General features: G+C 51.5%; 5 protein-coding genes and 1 pseudogene across 7 annotated transcripts; 1 reads left to right on the top strand and 5 right to left on the bottom strand.

Annotated features, from left to right (window-relative positions):
* Positions 1 to 115: 115 nt before the first annotated feature.
* On the bottom strand, positions 116 to 2,868 carry LST1 (leukocyte specific transcript 1). The gene is made up of 5 exons (XM_035295242.3): positions 2,770 to 2,868; positions 1,769 to 1,896; positions 1,289 to 1,384; positions 1,055 to 1,077; positions 116 to 496 (listed from the first exon to the last, which is right to left on the bottom strand). The coding sequence occupies exons 2-5, from the start codon at positions 1,791 to 1,793 to the stop codon at positions 332 to 334; spliced, it is 309 nt and encodes a 102-aa protein (XP_035151133.1). The 5' UTR covers positions 1,794 to 1,896; positions 2,770 to 2,868; the 3' UTR covers positions 116 to 331.
* A 2,355-nt stretch (positions 2,869 to 5,223) lies between these two features.
* On the bottom strand, positions 5,224 to 6,712 carry LOC144582103 (small ribosomal subunit protein eS1-like). The gene is made up of 2 exons (XM_078368813.1): positions 6,578 to 6,712; positions 5,224 to 6,045 (listed from the first exon to the last, which is right to left on the bottom strand). Exons 1-2 carry the CDS (start codon positions 6,684 to 6,686, stop codon positions 5,363 to 5,365), a joined length of 792 nt encoding a protein of 263 aa, XP_078224939.1. The 5' UTR covers positions 6,687 to 6,712; the 3' UTR covers positions 5,224 to 5,362.
* Positions 6,053 to 6,576, bottom strand: LOC103792356 (small ribosomal subunit protein eS19 pseudogene; annotated as a pseudogene). Its single transcript, XR_013534017.1, has one exon. The product of XR_013534017.1 is annotated as a small ribosomal subunit protein eS19 pseudogene (transcript).
* A 1,585-nt stretch (positions 6,713 to 8,297) lies between the features above and the next one.
* LTB (lymphotoxin beta) lies at positions 8,298 to 10,153 on the top strand. Of its 2 annotated transcripts, XM_002746338.8 has the most exons (4): positions 8,298 to 8,466; positions 8,856 to 8,901; positions 9,088 to 9,159; positions 9,562 to 10,153. In XM_002746338.8, exons 1-4 carry the CDS (start codon positions 8,305 to 8,307, stop codon positions 10,014 to 10,016), a joined length of 735 nt encoding a protein of 244 aa, XP_002746384.1. In that variant the 5' UTR covers positions 8,298 to 8,304; the 3' UTR covers positions 10,017 to 10,153. The 2 variants fall into 2 exon arrangements, with proteins under 2 accessions (XP_002746384.1, XP_008992393.1); XM_008994145.6 differs by lacking the exon at positions 8,856 to 8,901.
* A 3,282-nt stretch (positions 10,154 to 13,435) lies between these two features.
* Positions 13,436 to 15,337, bottom strand: TNF (tumor necrosis factor). Its single transcript, NM_001257261.1, has 4 exons — positions 15,025 to 15,337; positions 14,390 to 14,435; positions 14,155 to 14,202; positions 13,436 to 13,857 (listed from the first exon to the last, which is right to left on the bottom strand). Exons 1-4 carry the CDS (start codon positions 15,205 to 15,207, stop codon positions 13,436 to 13,438), a joined length of 699 nt encoding a protein of 232 aa, NP_001244190.1. The 5' UTR covers positions 15,208 to 15,337.
* Positions 15,338 to 16,639: 1,302 nt separating this feature from the next.
* LTA (lymphotoxin alpha) lies at positions 16,640 to 18,267 on the bottom strand. The gene is made up of 3 exons (XM_008994144.5): positions 18,107 to 18,267; positions 17,914 to 18,019; positions 16,640 to 17,667 (listed from the first exon to the last, which is right to left on the bottom strand). Exons 1-3 carry the CDS (start codon positions 18,203 to 18,205, stop codon positions 17,255 to 17,257), a joined length of 618 nt encoding a protein of 205 aa, XP_008992392.1. The 5' UTR covers positions 18,206 to 18,267; the 3' UTR covers positions 16,640 to 17,254.
* Between the last annotated feature and the right edge of the window lie 6,323 nt (positions 18,268 to 24,590).

Below are 24,590 nucleotides of genomic sequence, written 5' to 3'. Positions count from 1 at the left end.
CCTTGGCAACTGCCATTTCCTGCCAGGCTCACACATACTCTCTCTTGGCTGTTAGGGGAGCCTGGGTCCCTGAAGACTCTCATTTGCCCAATAAATCACTACTTGATCCCAGAGTGGGTGGGAGGGTGAACCACTCGTTTTTTTTTTAATTTTAATTTTTACATAACAAACTCCCTATTCAAAGGTCAAAAAGCCACAGAAGTTTTGATGATAATCATTTTGAACGGAGGCTCGAGATGGACGACAGGAGTGGGGGGACCACGGTCTTTACTGGGTGGACCACCGGGTGACCCTGTCCGCCTGCCTGGGTTGAGGGGGGTGTCTGGGGTGCTCAGGTGGGTTTGTTCTCAGCAATGCAGGCATAGTCAGCTCTGGGATCCTCCTTGGTGCCTCTCTCTTCTCTGTCCCTGAGGTCAGGTCCCTCGCTGCTGGGCACTGGCAGCCTCTGCAGTGATGCATAGTGGAGCTCCTGCTCCGAGGACCCCTGGGCCTGGGGCTAGGACAGAAGGTGCTGATGGGAGGCCACAGCTTCAGGTCCTTCCCTGTGAGTTCTGCTCCTGCCTCCAGCCTTCCTTACTTCCCTGACTCATATTCTCTCTCTCTCTCTCTCTCTCTCTCTCTCTCTCTCTCTCTCTCTCTCTCTCTCTCTCTCTCTCTCGGCAGAGTCCCACTGTGTTTTCCAGGCTGGTCTTATCCCTGAGCTCAAGCTATCTTCCTCCTTCAGCCTCCTAATAGCTGGAAGTACAGGCGTGAGCCACTGTGCCTGGTTCTAGAGCTTCTCTGTCTCTCTGTCTCTCACTGCACTTTCTCTTTGTGCCTTTTTCACTCTCATTCTCTCCCTGTCTCTCACTCCTGTCCTCTCTCTCACTTTTTCTCTTGGTTTCTGTCTCCTTTTCTCTCTCTCGCCCTAATTTTCTCTGCCTTCCTCATGCTCCTACTTTCCTCTCTCCTCATCTCCCGCCCTCACCCCTCCTCTCAGCGCTCAGCCACACTTCTCCCCCCTCACCCACTCAGGTCCTCTCTTGCCCTCCCCCTTCCCTGTCCCCGGACTCACCCAGCTGCTCTCCAGCCTCTTTACTGGAAGAAAAGAAGAAGCTCAGCACAGACCACCCTTGGTGCTTCTCCCGGCCCCTCACTGGCTCCCCACCCCAGCAGGCATGGGCTCCCTTGTTGGCTTCCCCGTGGCTCCAGAGCCAGGCAGCGAGCGTTCTGGGAAAGCAGCGGGAAAGGGTGTGGGTGGGGCTACAGGGGGCCCTAATGCGGGGCGAGGAGGGAGTGTGGCGCTCACCTCTGCGATGCAGCCGACAAAGGCAGACTGACAGAAGGACCACAGCCAGAAGCAGGAGCCCACCCAGTCCCAGGCCCCCGTAGAGGTATATACTACCTACAGGGAAAAGGGCTCGAGGTTAGGGACCCCCTTTCCAGCCTACTCCCGCCTCCCGGTTGGTTGCTGCTTTCTCTGATTCCCTCTCCAACAGTTTTAGAGGCAGAAAAATATAACCTCAGAGCTTCACCCCAGACCTCAATGCCTCACCTCCTACCAGGGTACATCGGTTATCTTGCTGCATAGCTGAGACCACTCACCCTTCAGAGGCTTCCCAATGAAATCCCTGCTGTTTCTGGGCCTCCTGTGAGGTCCCTTTCCCTCCTGCATCAGCTGTCCCCAGAGGCTGTCCACCTAGTCATGAGCCTCACACATCACTGTTCCCCATCACCTCCTGAGCTCCCAGGACCCTCCCTATGCTGATGCTAGCGGCCCTTTACTTACACATATTGCCATTCCAATCTGGCATTATTAAGTCGGGGATCAGGGACTGGCCTGGAGGTCAGGAACTCTAGCCCTTGCTCTTTTAGGTGAAATGATCAGGGGTTAGTCACATGCCTCAAGTTCCTCATCTGCGAATTGAGGGGCCCTCTGTTACAATCGTTCCCAGGCTGGGGAGCCTCACTTATGTGCCAACCCTGAGCTGACACTTTCCATTCCTCACTGCTAATTCCCAGAACACAGGGTATCATGGTGTCCACTGTCCAAGCAAGGACCCGAGATTCAAGCCTGAACTTGACTATCTCCATCCCAGAAGAGGGGAGCTGGAGTTTAAGGCCAGCTCTGCCCAGCTCCAGAGCCCAGCCCTTTCCTCTGCCCTGGGCTGACTAGGTGGTTTGAAGGGGCCTTTCCAGCCCTGGATGGTTTTAGGTGCTGGTAAGGGGCTGATGGAGCGGAAAGAGCCTGGGCCTGGGTGGGTGTGGGCACTGGGAGGAAGTAGGGAGGGTGATGTCAGCACACCCAGCAGCTGGGCTGCTCCCTGAGCCTCAGAGCAGCGCGGGGGTGTGGGGGCCCCCTTGGCTAGTGTGGAGACCCGCTTCCCACAGGCAGATGTTGCTGGGGCTGAAGTGGGGCATGGAGGAGCGTCTGGGGCCCCTTAACTTCCCCTTAGGCACTTCCTGCCCTTCAACCACTAGTTCCTGTTTGAGGGCAAAGAGGGGGCCGCTGTCTTCACCCCAGAGCCAAATATACTGACTGGGGTCTGGAAACTGCAATCCTCCTGGGTTTAAGAGGAATTCTGGAGAGTGGGGAGCAGAAGCCCAGGTGGAGGCCATAAGGACTGTGGGCATAGAAAGGGATTGTCTTTCATTATTTGGGGAGCAGAGACTCAGAGGATTCCACGGTCCAGGGAAACTCAAATCCATACTCTCCCTCCCCTCATCTTAGCTTCACCTGACTCGGATGTGACCATCCTCCCACCAAGTCCCTGCCCATTCCCAGCTTACCCAGAGCCTGTGGCCTGCAGGATAAAGAGACTCCAAACTGGCCAGGGCTGTCTGGCTGGAGAGAAGTGTTGTCACTTCAGACATTCCTGCCTCTCCTCTGGTTTTAACTTCTCCCCCAGCCTGGGTTCCTCCCCAGCTTTGCTAGGAGAGGAAGTCCGGCTTGAGGGTTAGGGTTACAACATCTTTTCTTTCAAACTCTTGGGCCTGTAGCTAGGGCTGTCATCTCCAGTCATTTCACAGATCCTGCCACTAGTCAGCCAACATCCACCTCCTTCAGGTGTCTTCCTTGGTTAACTTTTTCTATATTACCCCTCACACTGCATCTGTTGAGATTGCTTGATTTTGGTGTATGTATGTGGACACACACACCCCACTCCCACATCAGACTGGGAGCTCTCGCATATTTGGGGTGACCCACTTGTGTCTGATTAACAAACAGGAGACAGACTAGATCTGCCTGAGCCCTGTGGATTCATCTAGGGCAGAAAGTTGGTGACAAGTTGGTGACAGAAAGGAGGCATGCGCAATCCAGGTAAACTTCCTGTAGGAGGCAGCTTTCTGGCACTGAAAACAGAACTAAGTAAAGGCAGCAGCCTGAGGCCCTCTGGAGAGACCCGGGTGAAGGCTTCTTAGTGGCACTGTGATGGAGAAGGAGATGGGTGCTAGAGGATTGCAGGCTTACTCCTTGGGGAGGGTGAAGACTAGGAAACTCATGTAAGGCAAAGGGTGAGGAGGAGATCTGGTACTTGGGTGGGTCCATATTCATCTGCATTTCCCCTTCCAATTTCAAGAAACTTCTACTTCCTCCCTCACCCTTCTCCCCATCCTCCACGTTCCTTATGCTGAATAATATTCAGGGTTTTTTACAGTTGATTATTAAAAAGTACAAACATAGGATGAAATGAAAAGAATTGAACAGTGAACATATTCTTACCACCTAGACACTACTAGTTAACATTTTTTGTTTTGCTTTTGAGATGGGGAGTCTCGCTGTGTCACACAGCCTGAAGTGCAGTGGTGAAATCATAGCTCACTGCAGCCTTGAATTCCTGGGCTCAGTGATCCTCCCACCTCAGCATCCTGAGTAGCTAGGACTGCAGGCACCTGCTACCACATGAGGCTTTGTAGAGATGGGTCTTACGATGTTGCCCAGGCTGGTTTTGAACTCCTTGCCTCAAGCAATCGTTCCACCTTAGCCTCCCAAAGTGCTGGAATTACAGGAGTGACCCACTGCACCTGGCTCTATTAACATCTTTTATTTGCTTTATCACATATTTATCAATCTATCCCACTTTTAAATATCTTTAAAAATCGCAAATATCAGTACATTTTACATCTAAACCCTTCAGAAGCTTCACATTGACTGTAGTTCAGTATTTATTTCCCCATTTCTTTTCTGGCCTGAGGAAGACAAATTTTACATACAAATCTCAAGTCAGTACTCTTTTTTTTTTTTTACCGAATCTCTTGGCCAAAAGGCTGAGAAGCGATCTCTTTTTTTGAGATGGAGTCTTGCTCTGTCACCCCGGCTGGAGCGCAGTGGTGCAATCTGGGCTCCTTGCAACCTCTGCCTTCAGGGTTCAAGTGATTCTTCTGCCTCAGCCTCCTGAGTAGCTGGGACTACAGGTTTGTGCCACCACACCCAGCTAATTTTTGTATTTTTAATGGAGACAGGGTTTCACCATGTTGGCCAGGCTGGTCTTTAACTCTTGACCTCAAGTGATCCATCTGACTTGGTCTTCTAAAGTGCTGGGATTACAGGCATGAGCCACCGAGCCGGGCCCAGTACTCAGTTTTTAAACTGCCTTGCGGCCGAGTGTGTTGGCTCATGCCTGTAATCCCCAGGACTTTGGGAGGTCAAGGCGGGTGGATCACAAGGTCAAGAGATCGAGACGAGCTTGGCCAACATGGTGAAACCCTGTCTCTATTAAAAATACAAAAATTGCTGGGCACGGTGGCTCAAGCCTGTAATCCCAGCACTTTGGGAGGCTGAGGCGGGTGGATCACAAGGTCAAGAGATCGAGACCATCCTGGTCAACATGGTGAAACCCCATCTTTACTAAAAATACAAAATATTAGCTGGGCACGGTGGCACGTGCCTGTAATCCCAGCTACTCAGGAGGCTGAGGCAGGAGAATTGCCTGAACCCAGGAGGCAGAGGTTGCAGTGAGTCGAGATCGCGCCATTGCACTCCAGCCTGGGTAACAAAAGCAAAACTCTGTCTCAAAAAAAAAAAAAAATAAAAATTTAAAAATAAATAAAAATACAAAAATTAGCCTGGTATGGTGGTATATGCCTGTAGTCTCAGCTACTTGGGAGGCTGAGGCAGGAGAATCGCTTGAACCTGGGAGGTGGATATTGCAGTGAGCTGAGAATCGCGCCACTGCACTGCAGCCTGACAACAGAGCGAGACTCCATCACAAAAATAAATAAATAAATAAACAAAACAAACTGCGTTGTCATCAAGGCTCTGGAGCCAGATGCCTGGGTTCAAGTCCTCGTTATGCCACTGGCTCTGTGAGCTCCATAAGATTCTTTTTTTTTGTTTCCCACAAATAAGACTTTCTATTTGCCACTATTATAAGTCTGAACTTTAAACAGATTCTTGGAGTGGTGGTTCATATCCATCAGCTCGTTCAACTTTAGCACCTGTCTCATCGTCAGTGGCTTTTCCAGAGCTACTGCCTTCACCACGAAGCTCCATGAGTTTTCCCAAGTCAAACTTGGGCTTCTTCAGCATTTTTACTTTTCTAACAGAGACATCATGGAGAGGATAAACAGATTGGCAGGGCTTTTCCATGTCTTTCCCAATGCTGTCTGGAATCCATTTATTGACCACTTCTTTCAAGTCATTTGTCTGCACCTCTTGGGTCATGATTTCCATCATCTTCTTCCGGATTTGGCGGACCTGTTGGTGCTGAGCATAAGAGGTCTTCCGTATCTGATTGTTGCGTTTTTTAGTAAAACCAACACAGAACAGACGAAGCAAGTAACCACCGGTAGTCTTGACATCAACATGAGCTTCAATCATCTGCCATTTTTTGACCATGGAACACATTTTGTCACGGGTAAGATCCATGCCATGGAAGTTAGTCAGGCAGTTTTTGCCCTGAACATCTTCAGTAATCAGCTTGAATTTCCTAAATGCAACCTCATCATTCTGCAAATCAGCAAGACTAACTTCAAACACTCGACCCTTGAGGCCGTCAGATGCAATTTTGGTTCCTTGGGTCCTGGTGACTAGCATCTTTCCAATATTTCTTATATTGAACATAGTGGGTGCTTTTTTTTTTTTTTATGAATGAGGCAATTTATTAACCCAGCATAGTTTGTTCTAATGCTTCTTGTTGGCAGCTGCCACCTGTCTGGTGATTTTGTCCAGATCTCTCTGTCCCTGAGGTGTCAGTTTGTGGCCCCCATCTTGGTCCTTTTCCACCATTTTCAGCCCCTCCAGGGCTTGGAGGACCCGGTGGGCCACACTCTTGGAGTCTCGGCTGAAGTGGCTGGGCATGATGCTATTTCTCTGACGTCCCCCATAGATCTTGGTCATGGAGCCAACCCCAGCGCCACCCTGGAGGTACAGGTGCTGCGCTGTGGAAGCAGCTCGCGTGTAGAACCAGTTCTCATCGTAGGGAGCAAGCTCTTTGTGCTTGGCCAGCTTGACGGTGTCCACCCATTCAGGGACTTTCAGCTTCCCGGACTTTTTGAGAAAGGCTGCCAGAGCTCCGACGAACTCCTGCTGGTTCACATCTTTTACAGTAACTCCAGGCATCATGCGGCCTCCGCGCTGCCAGCCAGGGGAAAAGCGCAGGTGCTTTCACATCATACCAATCTTTCTTAGAAAATGGATCAACCACTTTCTTCTTGGCTCCCTTTTTGCTGCCTTTCGTAAGGCGCTGATTCTTGCCAACCGCCATGGTGCTGCTCAGAGAGCCAAAAGGGCGCTCCATAAGATTCTTAACCTCTCTGTGCCCCAGTTTCCTCTTAGAGTTTTTGTCAGGATTATAATTATTGGCTGGGCATGGTGGCTCATGCCTGTAATCCCAGCATTTTAGGAGGCCAACACCAGCTGATCACTTGAGTCCAGGAGTTTGAGCCCAGCCTGGGCAACATGGCAAAAACCCATCTCTATAAAAGATACAAAAATTAGCTGGGTGTGATGGTATGTGCCTGTAATCCCAGCTATTCAGAAGGCTGAGGTGGGTAGATGGAAAGAGCCTGGAAGTCAAGGCTGCAGTGAGCCATGATCCTGTCACTGCATTCCAGCTTGGGCGGCATAGCAAGACCCTGTTTCAGAAAAAAAAAAGTATGGAAGTGTGTAATTCAGTGGCATACACATACTAAGTGCATTTTGTGTATCAGGTATATTATTCTTACTGTTACCCAAACACATAGAGATGTTACCAGGAAAGGGAGATGACTGGGCCCCTCCCAGATTCCCTGGACCTGGACTTGCCTCCCTTGACTCTTTTGGTTTTTTTTTTTATTTTTTTATTTTTTATATAAAAATGGGGTTTCTCCATGTTGGCTAGGCTGTTCTTGAACTCCAGACCTCAGGTGATCCACCCACCTCAGCCTCCCAAAGTGCTTGGATTACAGGCGTGAGCCACCGTGCCCGGCCTCCTCCCTTGACTCTTACCACTCATGCTGCCTTACATCTACTATTTGGTCCTTGCTGCTTTGTTTTGGTTATTCCTGCATTTATTTGTCCTTTTACTCATTTATGTATAAACATTTAGTGAGCACCTATTAATGGAGAGCGCTCATTGTAGACTTTGAAGCTCTTTGAGGGTGGGAGTATGCCGCATCCGTCTGTCTTTACTCTTTGCAGCAGGGAGGTAAAGCTCCATTTCCATCCCTCCTCAGTGAGTCAGCAGTTAGTGGTGAGGCTAAGGCTTACCTCTGCCTTTCTCACCCAGCACAGGGTCTGGAGGTGAGCAAGGGAATGGGAGGAGGTCAGCCCAGTATGGGAATCAGTTCTTCTCAGGGACCCAGACATCCATCCCTCAAGACTCCAGTCCTTGTCCTACTCCAGCCCTTGTCCTACTCCAGTCCTTGTCCTACTCCAGTCCTTGTCCTACTCCAGTCCTTGTCCTACTCCAGTCCTTGTCCTACTCCAGCCCTTGTCTTCAGGTTTGTGGGTCAGCTCTTCCTTCAGCACTGATCTTGAGGGTATAGAAGAATGCAAACCACATTGGAAACCTGGAGATCGGTGTTCTCATTTCAGCTCTGCTGACTGGCTTTCTGCAAGCTACCTTCCCTCCCCAGGCCTCAGTTTCCCTCTCTGCTGAGCCAGAAGATGTCTAAAGCCCCCTTTGGTTCCACCCTGAGAACCTATCTCCATACCCCAACTTCTCCCTCAGTTCAGAGAACCCAGGCATCCAGTTGCCCCACCCCAGCTCTGGGTAAACAGGAAGCTGGGTGAGGGGAGCCGGGGTGTGTGGAAAGTCCCAGCCAGGTGTATGGGTCTATAGGGAGGGGGTGGCCCCATCCCTGAGGTATGAAAGCCCCCGCTCTGCCTCTGGTTCAGTCTCAATGGGGGCAATGGGGCTGGAGGGCAGGGGTGGGAGGCTCCAGGGGAAAGGCACCCTCCTGCTCGCTGTGGCAGGAGCCACATTTCTGGTGACCCTGTTGCTGGTGGTGCCTATCACTGTCCTGGCTGTGCTGGCCTTGGTGCCCCAGGATCAGGGAGGACTGGTGAGTGGCTGCAACAGGTCCTGGTGGAGGGCTGTTTGTTGTGGATGCCGGGCTCCCTCTGGTTGTGCCTGTGGTCTTTTGCCCCCTCTGACTCAGCTGGCTCCGCTGTCCCTGGTGGGGATGTCTTGTGTCTTTGCTGACTCTCTTTCCATGTGCCTATGATGTTGTGCTTGTGTCCCAACGTCAGCCCCTTATGTCTCCTCTTCCCAAGGCACATCTGTCTCTGCCCAAGTGCCTAGGCCTTGCTTGCTCTCCCTTCTAGGGTGGTGTGGTTGGGGATGGTGCTGGTGGGAGAAACCCCAGGCCTGCAGCTTGAGTCCATTTTCAGAGGGGTAGGGGTGACATGAGCTGAATCTGAACTCTGGGCACTGTGACCCCCACCCAACCAGGTAACGGAGACCGCTGACCCCGGGGCACAGGCCCAGCAAGGACTGGGTAAGAGCTGACCGTTTCTCCTTACCCGCTCCAGCCCCTCAGGGGCTCCCAGCTCCCGGCTGCCTACCCAGAGACCTCTTCCTCCAGGAATCCAGGCTCCCCATCCCTGCACCCTGTCCTCTCAAGGGTCGCCAGCATGCGTGGGTGTCCTGGCCCCAATCGTGGACTCTATTATGCCCCTTCCAGGGTTTCAGAAGCTGCCGGAGGAGGAGCCAGAAACAGATCTCGGCCCCGAGCTCCCAGCTGCCCACCTCATAGGTAAGGATCTTAAAGACCCGAATAAGAATTTAAATAATCCGAAGGTTCCAGTTCTGCTCGCCCAGAGTCCCTGGGCTCCATGATTCGAGGGCTCGGTTTCCCACCACCTTTCACCTCTCGTGCCCACCCTTCCTCTCGTCCCCGCAGTGCATCTGCTTATTCTCTCCATCGCAGGCAAAAGCCGGCCCGGAGGTCCCCACTACAGCGCTCTGCGCCCAACATTCCTGTTCCCTCGGCCCCCAACTCGCACTCATCCCAGAGACATTAACCCCCTCCCCTCGACACACACACACCCCGCCCCAGCCCCGCTCGGCTCCCACCGGGGCTAAAAGCCGCCACCCTCCCAGAACCCGAGCCTTTAGGATCGTTTTCCCAAGAGCGCGCGGGCCCATGTCTCCGCAGGCGCTCCGCTGAAGGGGCAGGGGCTAGCCTGGGAGGCGACGAAGGAACAGGCGTTTCTGAGCAGCGGGACGCAGTTCTCGGACGCCGAGGGGCTGGCTCTCCCTCAGGACGGCCTCTATTACCTCTACTGTTTCGTCGGCTACCGGGGCCGGGCGCCCCCTGGCGGCGAGGGTCCCCGGGGCCGCTCGGTCACGCTGCGCAGCTCGCTGTACCGGGAGGGGGGCGCCTACGGGCCGGGCACTCCCGAGCTGCTGCTCGAGGGCGCCGAGACCGTGACCATCGTGCTGGACCCGGCCGGGAGGCAAGGGTACGGGCCTCTCTGGTACACGAGCGTGGGGTTCGGAGGCCTGGTGCAGCTCCGGAGGGGCGAGAAGGTGTACGTCAACATCAGTCACCCCGATATGGTGGACTTCGCGAGAGGGAAGACCTTCTTTGGGGCTGTGATGGTGGGGTGAGGGGATATGACTGCGTGATGCGAGTGTGTGAATATTGGGGTCCCGGACGCCCAGGACCCCATGGCAGTGGGAAAAATGTAGGAGACTGTTTGGAAATTGATTTTGAGTCTGATGAAAATAAAGAATGGAAAGCTTCAGTGCTGCTGATGATACAGATGCTGAGATGTGACGCGTCTTAATTCAGGATGGGTGCACGGGTGTGGGTTAAATATTCTCTGTACTTTTCTGGTTGCTTGAAACAATTCACCACAACACAATGTATGGGCTTTGCTCCTGGGAATGGTGGTCTGCTGATCCCACCCCTCCCTGCCTCCGAATGGCCCGGCCCGGCTATTAGTCCAGCTGGAAGGTGGAGGAAGGGGGACTCCTCAAACTCCTAAGCTTCTCCAGGCATCCTGATTTTCAGGCCCACATGGTCCCAACCAGACTGCACCACACTCTTTTTTCTTGGGTCCCCTCCAACAGTGAGAGGGGTCGCTACAGAGCACAGCAAGCACCGCTCAGAAAGGCCCAGCAGCAGAGTAAGCCCCCATCATGATAGATGAATGAGGCGTGGAGGGGCCCCGCACTTCTCCCCCAGGGCTGCCTGAAGGCCGCTTTCTCTCCTACCTCACAGTCAGCTCTTCTCCAAGGAGCTTAATTCAAGGCTCATGGGGGCTGATGGGAGGAGACTGAAGGAGAAAGAAGGGGAAGATATTAGAGAGAGATGGGGATGACGGAAGGTCTGTGGTGCCCGAAAACACCAGGAAGTTCTGGGGAGGTGTAAAAACCAATGCCACAATGTCCCGTTAAGGGTGAGGCAGAAAATCCTTACCTTTTTTTCACACTTTAGGTCCCCCTTCCCAAAAGTGAGTAAGTGTGGGTGCCTCGGGGTAACGGTAGTCCCTCCTTCACGACCGACTTTCAGCCACAGGCTGGGGGAGGCAGAGGGTGACCCAAGGCCCTATCTAGGTCGCCCCACTGGGTCACCCCACCCCCTCAGCCTACCACACAGTTTTCTCCTGCCTGGCACCCCACGGCTGGTGGTAAAGCCTAATTTCTGAGTTCACTGGGGGCTCCCAGTCTTGGGGTGCTCAATCTCTGCCTCCATATTTGTTTTTGGAATACGATTTTTGAGACAGGGTCTCATTGTGTCACCCAGATGGGGGGTACAGTGGCATGATCATAGTTCATTGTAACCTCAAACCCTGGGCTTGAGTGATATTCCTGTCTCAGCCTCCTGAGTAGCTAGGACTACAGGCATGCCCCACCTGGCTAATTTTTTTTTTTTTTGAGATGGAGTTTCGCTCTTGTTGCCCAGGCTGGAGAAAACCATGTGGTAGTGGAGTGCAATGGTGTGATCTTGGCTCATCACAACCTCTGCCTCCTGGGTTCAAGTGATTCTCCTGCCTCAGCCCCTCGAGTAGCTGGGATTATAGGCATGTGCCACCATGTCCTGCTAGTCTTGTATTTTTAGTAGAGATGAGGTTTCTCCATGTTGGTCAGGCTGGTCTCGAACTCCTGATCTCATGATCCACCTGCCTCATCTTCCCAAAGTGCTGGGATCACAGGCGTGAGCCACGGTGCCTGGCCCCCCTGGCTAATTTTTAAATTTTTTTGTAGAAACAAAGTCTTGTTATGTTTCATAGGCTGGTCTTGAACTAGTGGGCTCAAGTGATTCTCCCACCTTAGCCTCCCAAAATGCTCGGATTACAGGCATGAGCCACTGCACCTGCCCCTTATTTGTCTTTGACTCTGTTAAGAAGATCCTTCATTGGGGAAGGGGGTGCTTTTCTCTTTCCAGATCACCCGAGTGGGACCAAGCTGGCTTGTGAGTCCTTCACCCACCTCTTATTCCCATATATTTTGCTTTTTAAAAAAATAGAGGCAGGATGACAGGATGTCACTATGTTGCCCAGGTTGCTCTTGAGCTCCTGGGTTCAAGCCACCTTCTCACCTTGATCTCCTGAAGTGAAGGGATTACAGGTGCATGCCACCACGCCCAGCAGTTCAGTTCCTTCTTTATTGTCTTCAATCTCTTCAATTTCACCCACTGAGAGAATGGAAGGGGATAGGACAGCTGGAAACTGGTTGAAGGAAGTAAGCCGGAATTCACTGAGTGCCCACTGTGCCAAGGGCTGAGTGAGGCCCTCTGATGGAGGTCAAGCCTCCTCTCACATGCCCTATATGTGGAGGACGTTCCTATCTTCATTGGTTTGATAGGTTAAGTGGCTGGTTCAGGAGGCAGAGTCAGGACAGGGTGATTTGAAGCTTAGATACCTGAATCTCTGGAAGTCCCTTGACTGTGATTCAGGTACCTGAGAATGTGGCTCCTCCCCAGCTTTCTCCGCTGGCTGGCCAGCTGCAGCAGCCGGAAATCTCACCTGAGCTGTAGGATTTTCCCAGCAAGGACTGGAATTCCCAGAATTGGAAATTCCCATGCCCTGAGGGAGAGGTAATTAGGTTCAGGTTCCTGTTTCCTGGGGGATGGGGAATATTCTGCTGGGCTTTGTTTATGTAGGACCCCAGGAGTCTAAGGATGGGACTGGGTCTGAGGGATCTTAATCTCTGTGCAGACAGGACTTTGGGAGCTTCTTCCCACTCCCAACAAGAGGCAGATGCAGAATTAATTCCAAAAAGGAGACCATGTTTCTTTTCTAAGCAAACTTTATTTCTCGCCACTGAATAGTAGGGCGATTACAGACAACTCCCCTGGGGAGCAGAGGTTCAGCGATGAGTGACAGTCAGTCACCAGATCAGTACTGTTCAGACAACTTAATCAGATGAATATTTTTAAAAACATAATCAAAAGAAGGCACAGAGGCCAGGAGGCTACATGGGAACAACCTGTTATTCAGCTCTGTTTTCACAGAAAACATGTCTGGCCAAGGCGGCTCTTACATTGGGTCCCCCGGGATGCCTCGACCTCCTAAATAAATACATATTCGTTGATAAATAAATAAATAATAAATAAATAATAAATAATCACAGGTGCAAACATAAATAGAGGGGCTGGCTTCACGGGGAGGGCCAGGCTCTATGTCTCAGGGCAGTCTGGAAACATCTGGAGAAAGGAAGGCCGAGGTCACTTATGTCAACTTCTGGGTGAGTCTCCTCAAGCCCTGCAACGTTCTGGCAGGAACCAAAGGCTCCTGGTCCCCAGATGTCACAGACTGAGTTCGGAGATCGAAGCTGCAGGCCCCGGTGAGTTCTGGAGGCCCCAGTCTGAATTCTTGGTGGTTGCCAGTGCTTGACTGTGCAGGCCACACTCTCCTGAATCCGGGCTTTCGAATGGTGTTGCTTAAAGTTCTAAGCCTGGGGTCCGACCCTAAGCCCCTAATTCTCTTTTAAGCCAGAAGAGGATGAGGATGTCTGAAGGAGGGGATAATAAAGGGATTGGGGCAGGGGAGGGGTTTGGGAAGGATGGATGTCTGTCCTCCTCACAGGCCAATGATCCCAAAGTAGACCTGCCCAGACTCAGCCAAGTCGAGATAGTCAGGCAGATTGATCTCAGCGCTGAGTCGATCACCCTTCTCCAGCTGGAAGACCCCTCCCAGGTAGATGGGCTCATACCAGGGATTGGTCTTAGCGCCCTGTGGGGTCTCCCTCTGGCAGGGGCTCTTGATGGCAGAGAGGAGGTTGACCTTGGCCTGGTAGGAGACAGCGATGCGGCTGATGCTGTGGGTGAGGAGCATAAAGTTGGAGGGGCAGCCTTGGCCCTTGAAGAGGACCTGGGAGTAGACGAGGTACAGCCCCTCTGATGGCACCACCAGCTGGTTATCTCTCAGCTCCACGCCATTGGCCAGGAGGGCATTGGCCCGGCGGTTCAGCCACTGGAGCTGCCCCTCAGCTTGAGGGTTTGCTGGAGGGAGGGAGAGAGAGAGAGGGGAGTCAGTGTGGCCATGTCGGTTCACTCTCCACATCCTGGCCCTCGAGCTCTGTCCACCCCACATCCGGTTCCTGTCCCCTCTGTCTGTCACCCCACATCCCACCTGGATGACGTTCTGAGTATCCCCCAAGCCCTGTGCTGTTCTTCCACCCTCCCCTTGAGCTCAGTGAGTCTTTCTCACACTGTCTCCAAGGCCTAACTATCCTCAGCCAGGCTTCAGTCCCCACATCCTATCCCTCCAAGTTACAAGACACATCTCAGAACTCTTACCTACAACATGGGCTACAGGCTTGTCACTCGGGATTCGAGAAGATGATCCTGAAGAGGAAAGAGAAAAGGAAAAGCTGAGACCCTTAAACTTCTAGAAAATACTTCCCTACTTTCACGTTCATCTGTCCTCCCCCCAAGAACAAAACTTTAAATTTCCCCCACTACTTCCATACCAGTACTCACCCTGCCCCCCAACCCAAACCCAGAATTAGGAAAGAGGTTTGGAGACACTTACTGACTGCCAGGGCCAGAGGGCTGATTAGAGAGAAGTCCTTGGAGAGCTGTTGAGGAGAAGGAGAATGGTTAGCATTGAGGGAGTCGCCCTGAAAGGAGGAACAGCTGGCTGCCTGCCTGGCCTGCGCTCTTAGCCCTGAGGTGTCTGCTTTTTTTCTCCATTCATCTGTGTATTCACTCTCCATGCGTTCAACAACTCTGTCACTGAGTGTCTTCTGAGCGCCAGACACCCTATCTTCATCTCTCCTTATCGCCCTCATCTCTCTCCTTAGTTCTCTCTCACATCTCTTTCTGTTTCACCATCTTTATTCGTATCACTTCTTTCTTCCCCATCTCTCTGTTACACCCACATCTGTCTCCATATCTTATTTATATATCTGCTTGCTCATTCATTCATTCACTCTATCCACACTTAGTGAACACCTCCTGTGTGCCAGACATCCTGTCTCTCCATCTTTCTCTCTCTCTTCCCCATCTCTTGGCACATCTCTTTCTGCATCCCCATCTTTCTCCACGTTTTTTCTCTCCAGCCTCCCTGTCAGCACACACGTCTTTTGCCCATTCCATCTCCCTCCCTCTCCTGTGTCTGTACTTCCCCTTGGGTGGGAGAGTGATGAAGGCTGGCAAGGCACTCACCTCGTCCTTCTGGGGGCCGATCACGCCGAAGTGCAGCAGGCAGAAGAGTGCGGTGGCACCTGCTACAAGCAGGAAGGAGAAGAGGCTGAGGAACAAGCGTCGCTTGGAGCCCTGGGGCCCCCGGGTCTTGGGGAGTGCCTCCTCGGCCAGCTCCACGTCCTGGATCATGGTTTCAGTGCTCATGGCTGTTCTTTCCAAAGGAGAGAGGGTGGAGCCTTGGGGCAGTACGTGAGAGGGAGATAACCCTCCCGGCAGCTCGTCTGGGGATGTGGTGTCTGAGGTTGTTTTCAGGGGGGTCTGGAATTGCTCCTCTCCCTCTTGGCTGGTCCTCTGCTGTCCTTGCCGAGGGAGCGTCTGCTGGCTGGGTGTGAAACAACTGCCTTTATAAAGTCCCTGAGGGGAGAAGAGGGCGGGGGGAAAAGAATCAATCAACCAGCGGAAAACTTCCTTGGTGGAGAAACCCATGAGCTCATCTGGAGGAAGCGGTAGTGGGCCCTAAAGCTTCAGTCTCCGTTTCTTCTCCATCGCGGGGGTGGAGATTTGGAAAGTTGGGGACACCCAAGCATCAAGGATACTCCTCACGCTCCCCGCCCTCCCCGCTCCGATTCCTAGGGGCCCTTGTGGGCCAGTGACTGATTTGTGTGTAGGACCCTGGAGGCTGAAGTCCCTTCCCCCATGCCCCTCAAAGCCTATTGTCTGAATTTCTTGTGGGGACCAGGTCTGTGGTCTGTTTCCCTCCGATGTCCAGACAGGATGCAGGAAAAAGATAGAGGGAGAACTGGGAGGGGCTTCAGAAAGCTGAGTCCTCAAGGGAGGGAAAATGGAGTTGGAGGGAAAAGCTGAGTTGAGTCCTGAGGCCAGTGTTTGGGTCCCTGGGAGGAGAAGGAGCCAGGGATAGGGCAGCTCCATACTTGCGGGCAGGCTCAGGACCTCGGGGTAGGCTAGGTAGGGGTAGCAGGGACAAGCCTGGGACAGCCCCAGGGAGTGAAATCAGCCCCGGGAATTCACAGACCCCACTGGGGTATAGGGCTTCTCCTTTCATTCTGACCCTGGGACTCACACTGCTGGTTTCAGTCTTGGCTTCCAAGACACTCTGGGGTCCCTGATTTGTTCGTGAAGCTCTCATTTCTCACGGCCCCAGTGTGTGGCCATGTCTTCTTAAACATCGCCTATATTCTGTACCTGGAGGTCCTGGAGGCTCTTTGACTCCCTGGGGCCCTCTGTATGGCCCTGTCTTGGAGAGGGGGTCCCCACGCTCGACCCCCACAGCTCTGGACATTCTCCTACCCTTTGCTGAGGTCACATCTCCCCAGAGGTCTCCTGTCCCCCATTCCTCAGAGCCAATACAAGTGACCATATCTCCCAGTGGTTCCCTGACCCCCACCCCTCCAGACCCTGACTTTCCTTTGTCTTCTCAGCTCCTCCTTTGCTTCCCCTGCAGCAGTCTGGCTGCCTCGCCGGTGAGCCCATCACATGTCCCTGAAGCTCTCTGAGCCCTTTATCCTCTTGTTCTGCCCACAGTTGTTGCTCCCTTTGAGCCCTCTGTCCTGCCCTCCATTCCTTAGATAGACTGGGGAATTCTCACTCCCAGACAGACACGTACAAGCAGATAGCATTTCAGAGAAAAGAGATTTATTGGGCTTCATCAAGGGTGCAGATGCCTCTGTGTGGGGCTCTGGTCGGCAGCTGGCTTTCAGGGCCTTTTGCTGCCTTCTGAGGCCATGTGACCCCCCGTGATGCCTACTTCTTTCTTTCTCAGTCAGCCTTGTACCCATGCCCTCTCACTCCTCATTCCCCCTTGGATGTTCTTCTATTATTCCCCTCTCTCCATCCTCCATAAATAAATAATTTAATTTTTTGCCTTCATAAATAGTCCCCTCCCTGCCCCCAGTCATCCCCCAAGCTCCCCCACGTTTCTGCTCTTCCTCCGTGTGTGGATCTAGGCCCCACCTAGCTGGTGGGACAGACCAACAGCTTTGGGCGGGGAATTCCTAGACAGGCTTGAAATCCTCAGCCAGACAGACATCCGGGATGGTTCAGGCGGGTGTGGTCCCCTGGGATGCCTAGAATTCCTTCTTTGAAAGCTCCAGCTGACTTGATTGGGGAAGACTTGAGCTGGTGGAATGGTCAAAGGAGAGGCGGTGGTAACCCCTGAAATCGTCAGAGTGGAGGCAGAATAGGGAGAAGGTCTTGAAATCAATTATTTTTTCTTTCCAAATTTTCCCAAGTTCTACAGAGCAAAGGCTCCAAAGAAGACAGTACTAGGGCTGAGGACTAGGTGGCCTATGCCATCTGTGTGGGTGGATAGCTGGTCTCCCTGGGTGAGCTGGAACGCAGCCCCATGGTACATCGAGTGCAGCCAGGGTTCCTGCAGCCCTGGATATACCATCTTCTGGGAGCTGAGGAGAGACACGTGGAAGGGGTACTGGGAGGAGAAGAGCTGGACCTCATGGGCCAGGTAGAGCGGGGTGGGTGTGGCCTTGGGAGAGTAGGCGTTCCCAGAGAAGACCACCTGGGAGTAGACAAAGTAGATGCCACTGGTGGGGACCAGGAGAGAATTGTTGCTCAAGGAGAAACCATCCTGAAGGAAGGCACGGTCCGTGTTCGCTCTCCAGCGCAGTGATTTCTGGTTGCTGGGGTCTCCTAGGAACAGCCATAGAGGATGGGGGTGGGAGGTCAGGGGTCTGGGTTAGAGGTCTCAATCCCCGAGGAAGCAGGCACTGAACAACTGAGTTCCTGGGGGATGGCTGGGGGAGGTGTAAGAGTGGGCTGCCAGTGTTTTTGGGGGGTGAAGAAAGTTGGGGGAGATCGGTGGATGCTTGGGTTCCTGAGGCAGGGGTAGGAGCAGAGCTGGTGGGGACATGTCTGGGAAGTCAGATGGATGTTTACCAACGAGGTGAGCAGCAGGTTTGAGGGTGCTGCGGGCAAGATGCATCTTGGGGTGCTGACGGGCAATCTGGGAGGCTGAAGGTGTGAGGCCAACACCAGGGAGCCCCTAGGGGAGAACAGAGTTGAGGGGGGGCTTTAGGGCTCAAGGTTTGGCTGGGCCACCCCAGAAACCCCCATTCTCCTGCTGCCTCACCTGGGCCCCAGGAAGCAGGGCCAGCAGCAGCCCCAGAAGGAGGAGGTGTAGGGGGGTGCCCTGCACCCTTGAGAGGAAGAGACGTTCAGGTGGTGTCATGGGGAAGAACCTGCAGAGAGAGAGAGAGAATGAGCGGGGCGGGGCACACTGCAGAAGACAGGCAACAGACCTCCTTCCCTGGGAGACAGCACCCCCCACCCCCGGAGAAAGAGATCGACAGAGAAGGGGACAGGATGCAGTCAGAGATACCCCAAGGTGAGCAGAGGGAGACAGAGAGAGATGGGAAGGGAACAGAGAGGGATCATGGTGGAAACAGAGAATGTGTGAGAGACAGAGACAAAGAGGCTGACAGATGGAGAGTCAGAGACAGGGAAGGAAACCAAAACCAAACCCACCAAGGCCCAGGCCCAGGCAGGCCGGGGATCCAGGCAGCAGGTGCAGGAGGGACCGAGGCCCAGGCAGAGGGCAGGACACTGCGGGGTGGTAGTCCGAAGCACGAACACGGGCAGCCCGAGGAGATGGGGCCAGAGAGTCTCACCTGCTGTGTGGAGCCCCTGGGCCCGGACGCTCAGGTCCCTTTATAGAGGAAGCGGCAGCGGCAGCGTGGCAGGCAGCGGGCGGGTTCTAGGTCGGGGCTGGGGCCCGGGGAAGCCCCCAGGGCTTAGACGATGCTGCTTTTCAGTCAAAGGCAGGAAAGGCTGAGGCCTAGAGGAGAACCACAGGCCAGGGCTCAGGTGACTGAATTCTGGGAAAGGGAGGCAGGTCAGGGGAATCGTGGGCTGGGAGGGCCAGGGAGTGGGGTCAGGCCTAGGAGTTCCAGAGAAGGGACAGTCAATTCGGAGAGGAGGTTGAGCAGCTGGGGTGTGGGCTGGAGGCCTGGTTCCCTGAAGAGCAATCATATGTAACATCTCTGCACACTTGGCTGAGTACAGGCTTCTCTCTTTGCCCATTTTCTTCTCTTGTCCATTTTCTTCTCTTGTCCTCTGTCCTTGTCCCAAACAACTCAAGTCATACTTGTTCCAGTATATGAACTTTTCAGCCCATCTGGCATGGTTCACATCAAGAAGGTCCATTATATATCCCTTCATCAGGGACATTCTGGTGTTTTCCTCTTGTCCAGGTGAAAATATTAATGGAGCCCCCTTCCATTCTTGAAAGGATCCTAGTTTGGAAGATAAATTTTTTGGTCCCCTTACCCAGAGATGATGCTGGACACATCGTACTCCTGAAGGATGCCCTCCATCTCGTCCTGGCCTCAGGTGGCTTCCACAGATCAGATTTATATAAGCCCAAATAAATACATACTCCAGGATCAACATGGCAGACTCCTTCCAAAGTTCTCTACAGGGGAAGTGTCAGAATTCCACATGGGTGAGGCTTAAGGGTGGTGACTTGCGGTGGGGTGGACACAGCTAAGGGACTTGTCCTGAAGTTGCATTTGCAGAGCCAATACATTATTTTAAAACTGTTCCAGGCTGTGTGCAGTGGCTCACACCTGTAATCCCAGCACTTTGGGAGTCTGAGGTGGGTGGATTACTTGAGGTCAGAGGTCAGAATTTCGAGACCAGCCTGGCCAACATGGTGAAACTCTGTCTTTAAAAAAAAATGCAAAAAATTAGCCAGGCGTGGTGGCGCACATCTGTAGTCCCAACTACTTGGGAAGCTAAGGCTGGAGAATCGTTTGAACTGGGGAGGCAGAGGCTGCAGTGAGCCAAGATCGCACCATTGCACTCCAGCCTGGGGGACAGAGCAAGATTCTGTCTCAAGAAAAAAAAAGTTCCGAGTATTTTTTCCTTTTTATTGATATGTAACAGAGGTTTGAGGGGGACACCTCTTAAGTGTACAGCTGATGAATTTTTCCATCTCTTTGTAGCCATGTAGCCACTGCCAAGCTCCACGTATTTTCAGGTCCCCAGTAGGTTCCCTCATGCCCCTTCCCTGCTGATACCCTTCAAAGACAACCAACCACTCTCTGACCTTTATCCCCATAGATTAGTTCCTCCTGCTTTGGGGTATCATAGAAATGAAATCGTATAGAATCGACACATTTCTGTTTGGCTTCTTTCAGTCAGCATTTTGTTTGTGAGATTCATCCATGTGGTTGCATGTATCGGTAGTGGTTTTTTTTATTATATTGTGATGTAATATTCTATCATATCAATATACTCTAATATATTCTTCTGTTGATGGACATTTGGTTTGTTTCTAGTTTTTGACTAACACAAAAAATGTTGATACCAACATTCTCATACAGGAGCCCATTTTCACTTAGCTTGCAAGTTACAAGGTTTAAAAAAAAGCAAAATTTCTAAAGATGACTTTATTCACTTTTCCTAAGTTTGAGATAATACCAACTGGTCACCTCAAATATTATTACTGCTATTGGTGTGATTTTACTTGGACGGTGTTGAGAGGTTGGAGCTGGGGCTGGTGGTGACCCAGGGGAAAGCCCACTGTTGCATGAGGCAGGCCGATTTTCTCCCCAGGCACAAGGTCCCTGAGGGGTCTTGGAGTAACGTGGAGGGACATGGAAGTAACATTCTGGGTGTGTATGAGCTATTTCTTCTGTTCTGCTCCACTTGAGGCCCTGCACCTTTGCCTTTTATGCTTTACTAGTCTTAGCTATATTTCTTTTTATTCTGTAGGGCAGAAAGGGGTGATTCCTTCCTGACTCATCATGAGGGTCATGGCCAGTACTCCTGTAACAAAAGACAGGTTAACAGGAGAAAAGCACAACACATTTATTTAATCAAAGTTTTAAGGGACACGGGAGCCTTTGGTAATGAAGCCCTAAGGACCCATGGAAAACTATTTTTATGCTTAGATTTGGTGAAGAATGGACAACTATGCAGAAATATAATTGAACAAAACAAGCATAATTTAATGGGGTTGGGGGGAACCCAGGAAGGCCAGCCATATTCTTGGTCTCTCTGTAAAGCATTCCATCCTTCCAGGTATAGGGTAGAACCTCTTCTGGAATGAGGGTTTTTTTTTTTGAGACGGAGTCTCGCTTGGTCACCCAGGCTGGAGTGGAGTGGTGAAATCTTGGCTTATCGCAACCTCCACCTCCTGGGTTCAAGTGATTCTCCTGCCTCAGCCTCCTGAGTAGCTGGGATTACAGAGGTGAACCACCGTGCCCGGCTGGAATGAGGCTCTTATAACCTACTATTAGATGAGGTAGGTCAGAAAATTTCTTTTCATTTTTTTTTGAGACAGAATCTAGCTCTGTAGCCCAGGCTGGAGTGCAGTGGCACAATCTCGGCTCACTGCAACCTCTGCCTCCCAGGTTCAAGCAATTCTCATGCCTCACCTCCTAAGTAGCTGGGACTACAGGCATGCACCACCACTCTTCTCATTCTTTTAACCTTATTAACTCTCATGTCAGTGTTGATTTCCCTCTTAGGCCCTGCTCCTTTCTTTTTCTCTGCATCGCCCTTTCTCTCAGGGTTCTTTTTGCTTCCTGTTGTCTCTTTCTGCTTCTCTAATGGTATGAGCTGATGGATTGAGACCCCAGCTGAGCTATATTAAAACATAAAATGGTATTCCAAGGCCGGGTTCAGTGGCTCACACCTGTAATCCCAGCATTTTGGGAGGCCAAGGCGGGTGAATCATGAGGTCAGGAGATAGAGACTATCCTGGCTAACATGATGAAACTGCATCTCTAGTAAAAATACAAAAAATTAGCCGGGCGTGGTGGCTTGTTCCTGTAGTCCCAGCTACTGGGGAGGCTGATGAGGGGAATCACTTGAACCCAGGAGGTGGAGGTTGCAGCTAGCCAAGATCTCACCACTGCATTCCAGCCTGGGTGACAGAGAGAGACTCCATCTCAAAAACAAAAAAAAAAATAAAAAACAGCACTGTAATTGCAATTAATAGTGGGAGAGAGAAAGAGAGAAATTTAAATCAAAGTGGAAGAATGGGACATTGAGGGACAAAAAAGGGAAGCCAGGAAGGAGTGATGGGAGAAGAGAGACACAGAGGAAGGAAGGGCAAGACTGGGCCAAGGCTCAGTGTCACGTGCATGTGAGATGTGCTGAAGGATGCTCCTTGAGACGGGCCAATCTTGGTTTCAATCTCAGTTTCGGAGGTTCTTTGAAATTTGGTTTCTTTCTTGGGCAGGCCAACAGTTGGTTTGGGACTTTCCCTGGGTGGGAGAACTGATGACTGGAGACTTGTGCCTCAAACTCAGGAAAATACAGTCTTTATAGTGGTCTTTGTGGAGAAACTAGTGAAATCTCTGAGGCCTCCAGATGAGGCTGAAATGACATTAGCTTCGAACTTGAACTTAGCCTCAAAACCTAAATTGGGATTTAATACCAAATTCAACCCTAACCCAAATTTAACCTCAACCCAAATCACAACTCAAACCCAGCTCCAACTGTAACCGTAACCTCAAATCTAAGCACATCCCAATTAATAACACCCCAAATAAAACTTCTGTACACTAACCCAACCCTGTTTCTAGGGCTAATCCTGAAACCAGTTTACCACCACTCCTAACAGTAAACTTAAATCTGACTCTACACATAAGTCCAATCTGAGCCACAAGCCTAAAGTTAAACTTTATCCTGCTTTATGAATTATTCATCCATCCCTCCATTTAGTATCTGAGTGCCTACCGCATGCTGGGCATTGTTCTAGCAGGACGGACGTAGAGGCAGAGGAATCAGAGAAGGTGCCGGCTCCTGTGGAGCTTGAATTCCAGTGAGGCCAGACAGAAAAGAAAGAAACTGAAGAAGAAAGGAATAAGAATTTAAAAAAAAAAAAAAAAAAGAAATAAAAATTAAAAAAAAAGAAACAAGAAGAAATCGGTACACAGTGCTAAGAGAAAATAAGACAGGCTGATGTAATAAGAGGGGCAGGGAGCTACTTTTAAATACAGTAGTCAGCAAAATCCTCTTCGAGTGATTGCATGGCACTGGAGCTGAGGCCCAAATGAAAAGAAATAGTGACCAGGTAAAAGATTGGGAGCAAAAAAAAAAAAAAAGTTTGGGAGCAAAGCATTCCAGGTAAAGGGAGCAACGACTGCGAAGGCTGGAAGGCAGAACCAAGCTGGGGGTGTTGAAGACAAACAGAAGGCCAGTGTGGCTGGAGCAGATAAGAAGCTGGGAAAGGAGTGGGAGATGAGGTCAGAGAGGAGGGCAGGGGTCAGGTCCTGCAGGGCCATGCAAAGAGTGGGAAAACCTCCGGATTTCATCCAGCCACAGGAAGCCTTCAGAGGTTGTCAGTATGTGCTTGTGTGTGTGTTTGGCGGGGGGAAGAGAGGAGAGAGAGGTGAGTTGAAATGACGGATTTGTTTGCTTTGACATGGTGTCTTGATCTGTGGCCTAGGCTGGAGTACAGCGGCACCATCATAGCAACCTCAAAATCATGGGCTCAAATCATCCTTCCACCTCAGCTTTCCAGGTATCTAGGACTACGGGTGTGTCCCACTGTGCCTGGCTAAGAGACAGGGTCTCACTATGCTGCTTAGGCTGGTCTTGCACTCCTGATCTGCTGTCTCGGCTTCCCAAAGTTTTTTTTTTTGAGAGGGGGTTTCACTCTTGTTGTCCAGCTTGGAGTGCAATGGTGTTAGTTATCTCGGCTCACTGCAACCTCTACCTCCCGGGTTCAAGCGATTCTCCTGCCTCAGCCTCCTAAGTAAATGGGATTACAGGTGCAGGCCACCATGCCTGACTATTTAGTAGAGATGGAGTTTCACTATGTTAGTCATGCTGGTCTCAAACTCCTGACCTCAGGTGATCCACCTGCCTTGGCCTCCCAAAGTGCTGGGATTACGGGCGTGAGCCACCGGCAGGCCAGCCTCCCTGGATTTTTTACTTTTATTTTTTGATATGGAGTCTCACTCTGTCACCCAGGCCGGAGCACAATCATGCAATCTCAGCTCACTGCAACCTCTGCTGCCTGGGTTCAAGTGATTCTCCTGTCTGAGCCTCCTGAGTAGCTGGAATTACACATGCACACCACCGTGCCTGGCTAATTTTTGTATTTTTAGTAGAGACAGGGTTTTACCATATTGGTCAGGCTGGTCTCAAACTCCTGACCTCAGGTAATCCACCTGCCTCGGCCTCCCAAAGTGCTGAGATTACAGGCGTGAGCCACCATGCCTGGTCCCCTTTTTTTTTTTTAAGGCAGAGTCTCGCTCTGTCGCCCAGGCGACATCTTCAATGACCTACCATCATCTTCAATGACTTTAAAAGCCACACAGATCAGATGAATCTTATTGTGCAGTGGCACAATCTCAGTTCACTGCAACCTCTGCCTCCCAGGTTCAAGCGATTCTCCTATGTCAGCCTCCCAAGTAGCTGAGATTACAGGTGCATACCACCATGCCTGGCTAATTTTTGTACTTTTAGTAGAGGAAGTACACCATGTTGGCCAGGCTGGTCTCGAACTCCTGACCTCAAGTGATCCTCCCTGCCTCAGCCTCCGAAAGTGCTGGGATTACTGGCATGTGCCACTGTGCCAGGCCTGGATTTTTAAA

The sequence above is a fragment of the Callithrix jacchus genome, chromosome 4, assembly GCF_049354715.1.
Source record: "Callithrix jacchus isolate 240 chromosome 4, calJac240_pri, whole genome shotgun sequence".
Taxonomy (NCBI): Eukaryota; Metazoa; Chordata; class Mammalia; order Primates; family Cebidae; genus Callithrix; species Callithrix jacchus.
The sequence above is the reverse complement of the archived record's forward strand: the minus strand, read 5'-3'. Positions and strand labels throughout refer to the sequence as shown.

What these genes read in the sequence shown, in the direction of transcription:
- LOC144582103 (XM_078368813.1), bottom strand. Translation starts at nt 6,686, where the DNA reads ATGGCGGTTGGCAAGAATCAGCGCCTTACGAAAGGCAGCAAAAAGGGA. An exon ending in GTATGATGTGAAAGCACCTG is followed by an intron (nt 6,046 to 6,577) that starts CGCTTTTCCCCT and finishes AAAAAGCACCCA; the next exon opens with CTATGTTCAATATAAGAAAT.
- LTA (XM_008994144.5), bottom strand. Translation starts at nt 18,205, where the DNA reads ATGACACCACCTGAACGTCTCTTCCTCTCAAGGGTGCAGGGCACCCCC. An exon ending in CCCTGCTTCCTGGGGCCCAG is followed by an intron (nt 18,020 to 18,106) that starts GTGAGGCAGCAG and finishes GTTCTCCCCTAG; the next exon opens with GGGCTCCCTGGTGTTGGCCT. An exon ending in ACCTGCTGCTCACCTCGTTG is followed by an intron (nt 17,668 to 17,913) that starts GTAAACATCCAT and finishes GGCTGTTCCTAG; the next exon opens with GAGACCCCAGCAACCAGAAA.
- LST1 (XM_035295242.3), bottom strand. Translation starts at nt 1,793, where the DNA reads ATGCCAGATTGGAATGGCAATATGT. An exon ending in AGATTGGAATGGCAATATGT is followed by an intron (nt 1,385 to 1,768) that starts GTAAGTAAAGGG and finishes TTTTCCCTGTAG; the next exon opens with GTAGTATATACCTCTACGGG. An exon ending in TTGTCGGCTGCATCGCAGAG is followed by an intron (nt 1,078 to 1,288) that starts GTGAGCGCCACA and finishes CTTTTCTTCCAG; the next exon opens with TAAAGAGGCTGGAGAGCAGC.
- LTB (XM_002746338.8), top strand. Translation starts at nt 8,305, where the DNA reads ATGGGGGCAATGGGGCTGGAGGGCAGGGGTGGGAGGCTCCAGGGGAAA. An exon ending in CCCAGGATCAGGGAGGACTG is followed by an intron (nt 8,467 to 8,855) that starts GTGAGTGGCTGC and finishes CCACCCAACCAG; the next exon opens with GTAACGGAGACCGCTGACCC. An exon ending in CCCAGCTGCCCACCTCATAG is followed by an intron (nt 9,160 to 9,561) that starts GTAAGGATCTTA and finishes ATGTCTCCGCAG; the next exon opens with GCGCTCCGCTGAAGGGGCAG.
- TNF (NM_001257261.1), bottom strand. Translation starts at nt 15,207, where the DNA reads ATGAGCACTGAAACCATGATCCAGGACGTGGAGCTGGCCGAGGAGGCA. An exon ending in TCGGCCCCCAGAAGGACGAG is followed by an intron (nt 14,436 to 15,024) that starts GTGAGTGCCTTG and finishes TCTCCTCAACAG; the next exon opens with CTCTCCAAGGACTTCTCTCT. An exon ending in CCCTCTGGCCCTGGCAGTCA is followed by an intron (nt 14,203 to 14,389) that starts GTAAGTGTCTCC and finishes TTTCCTCTTCAG; the next exon opens with GATCATCTTCTCGAATCCCG.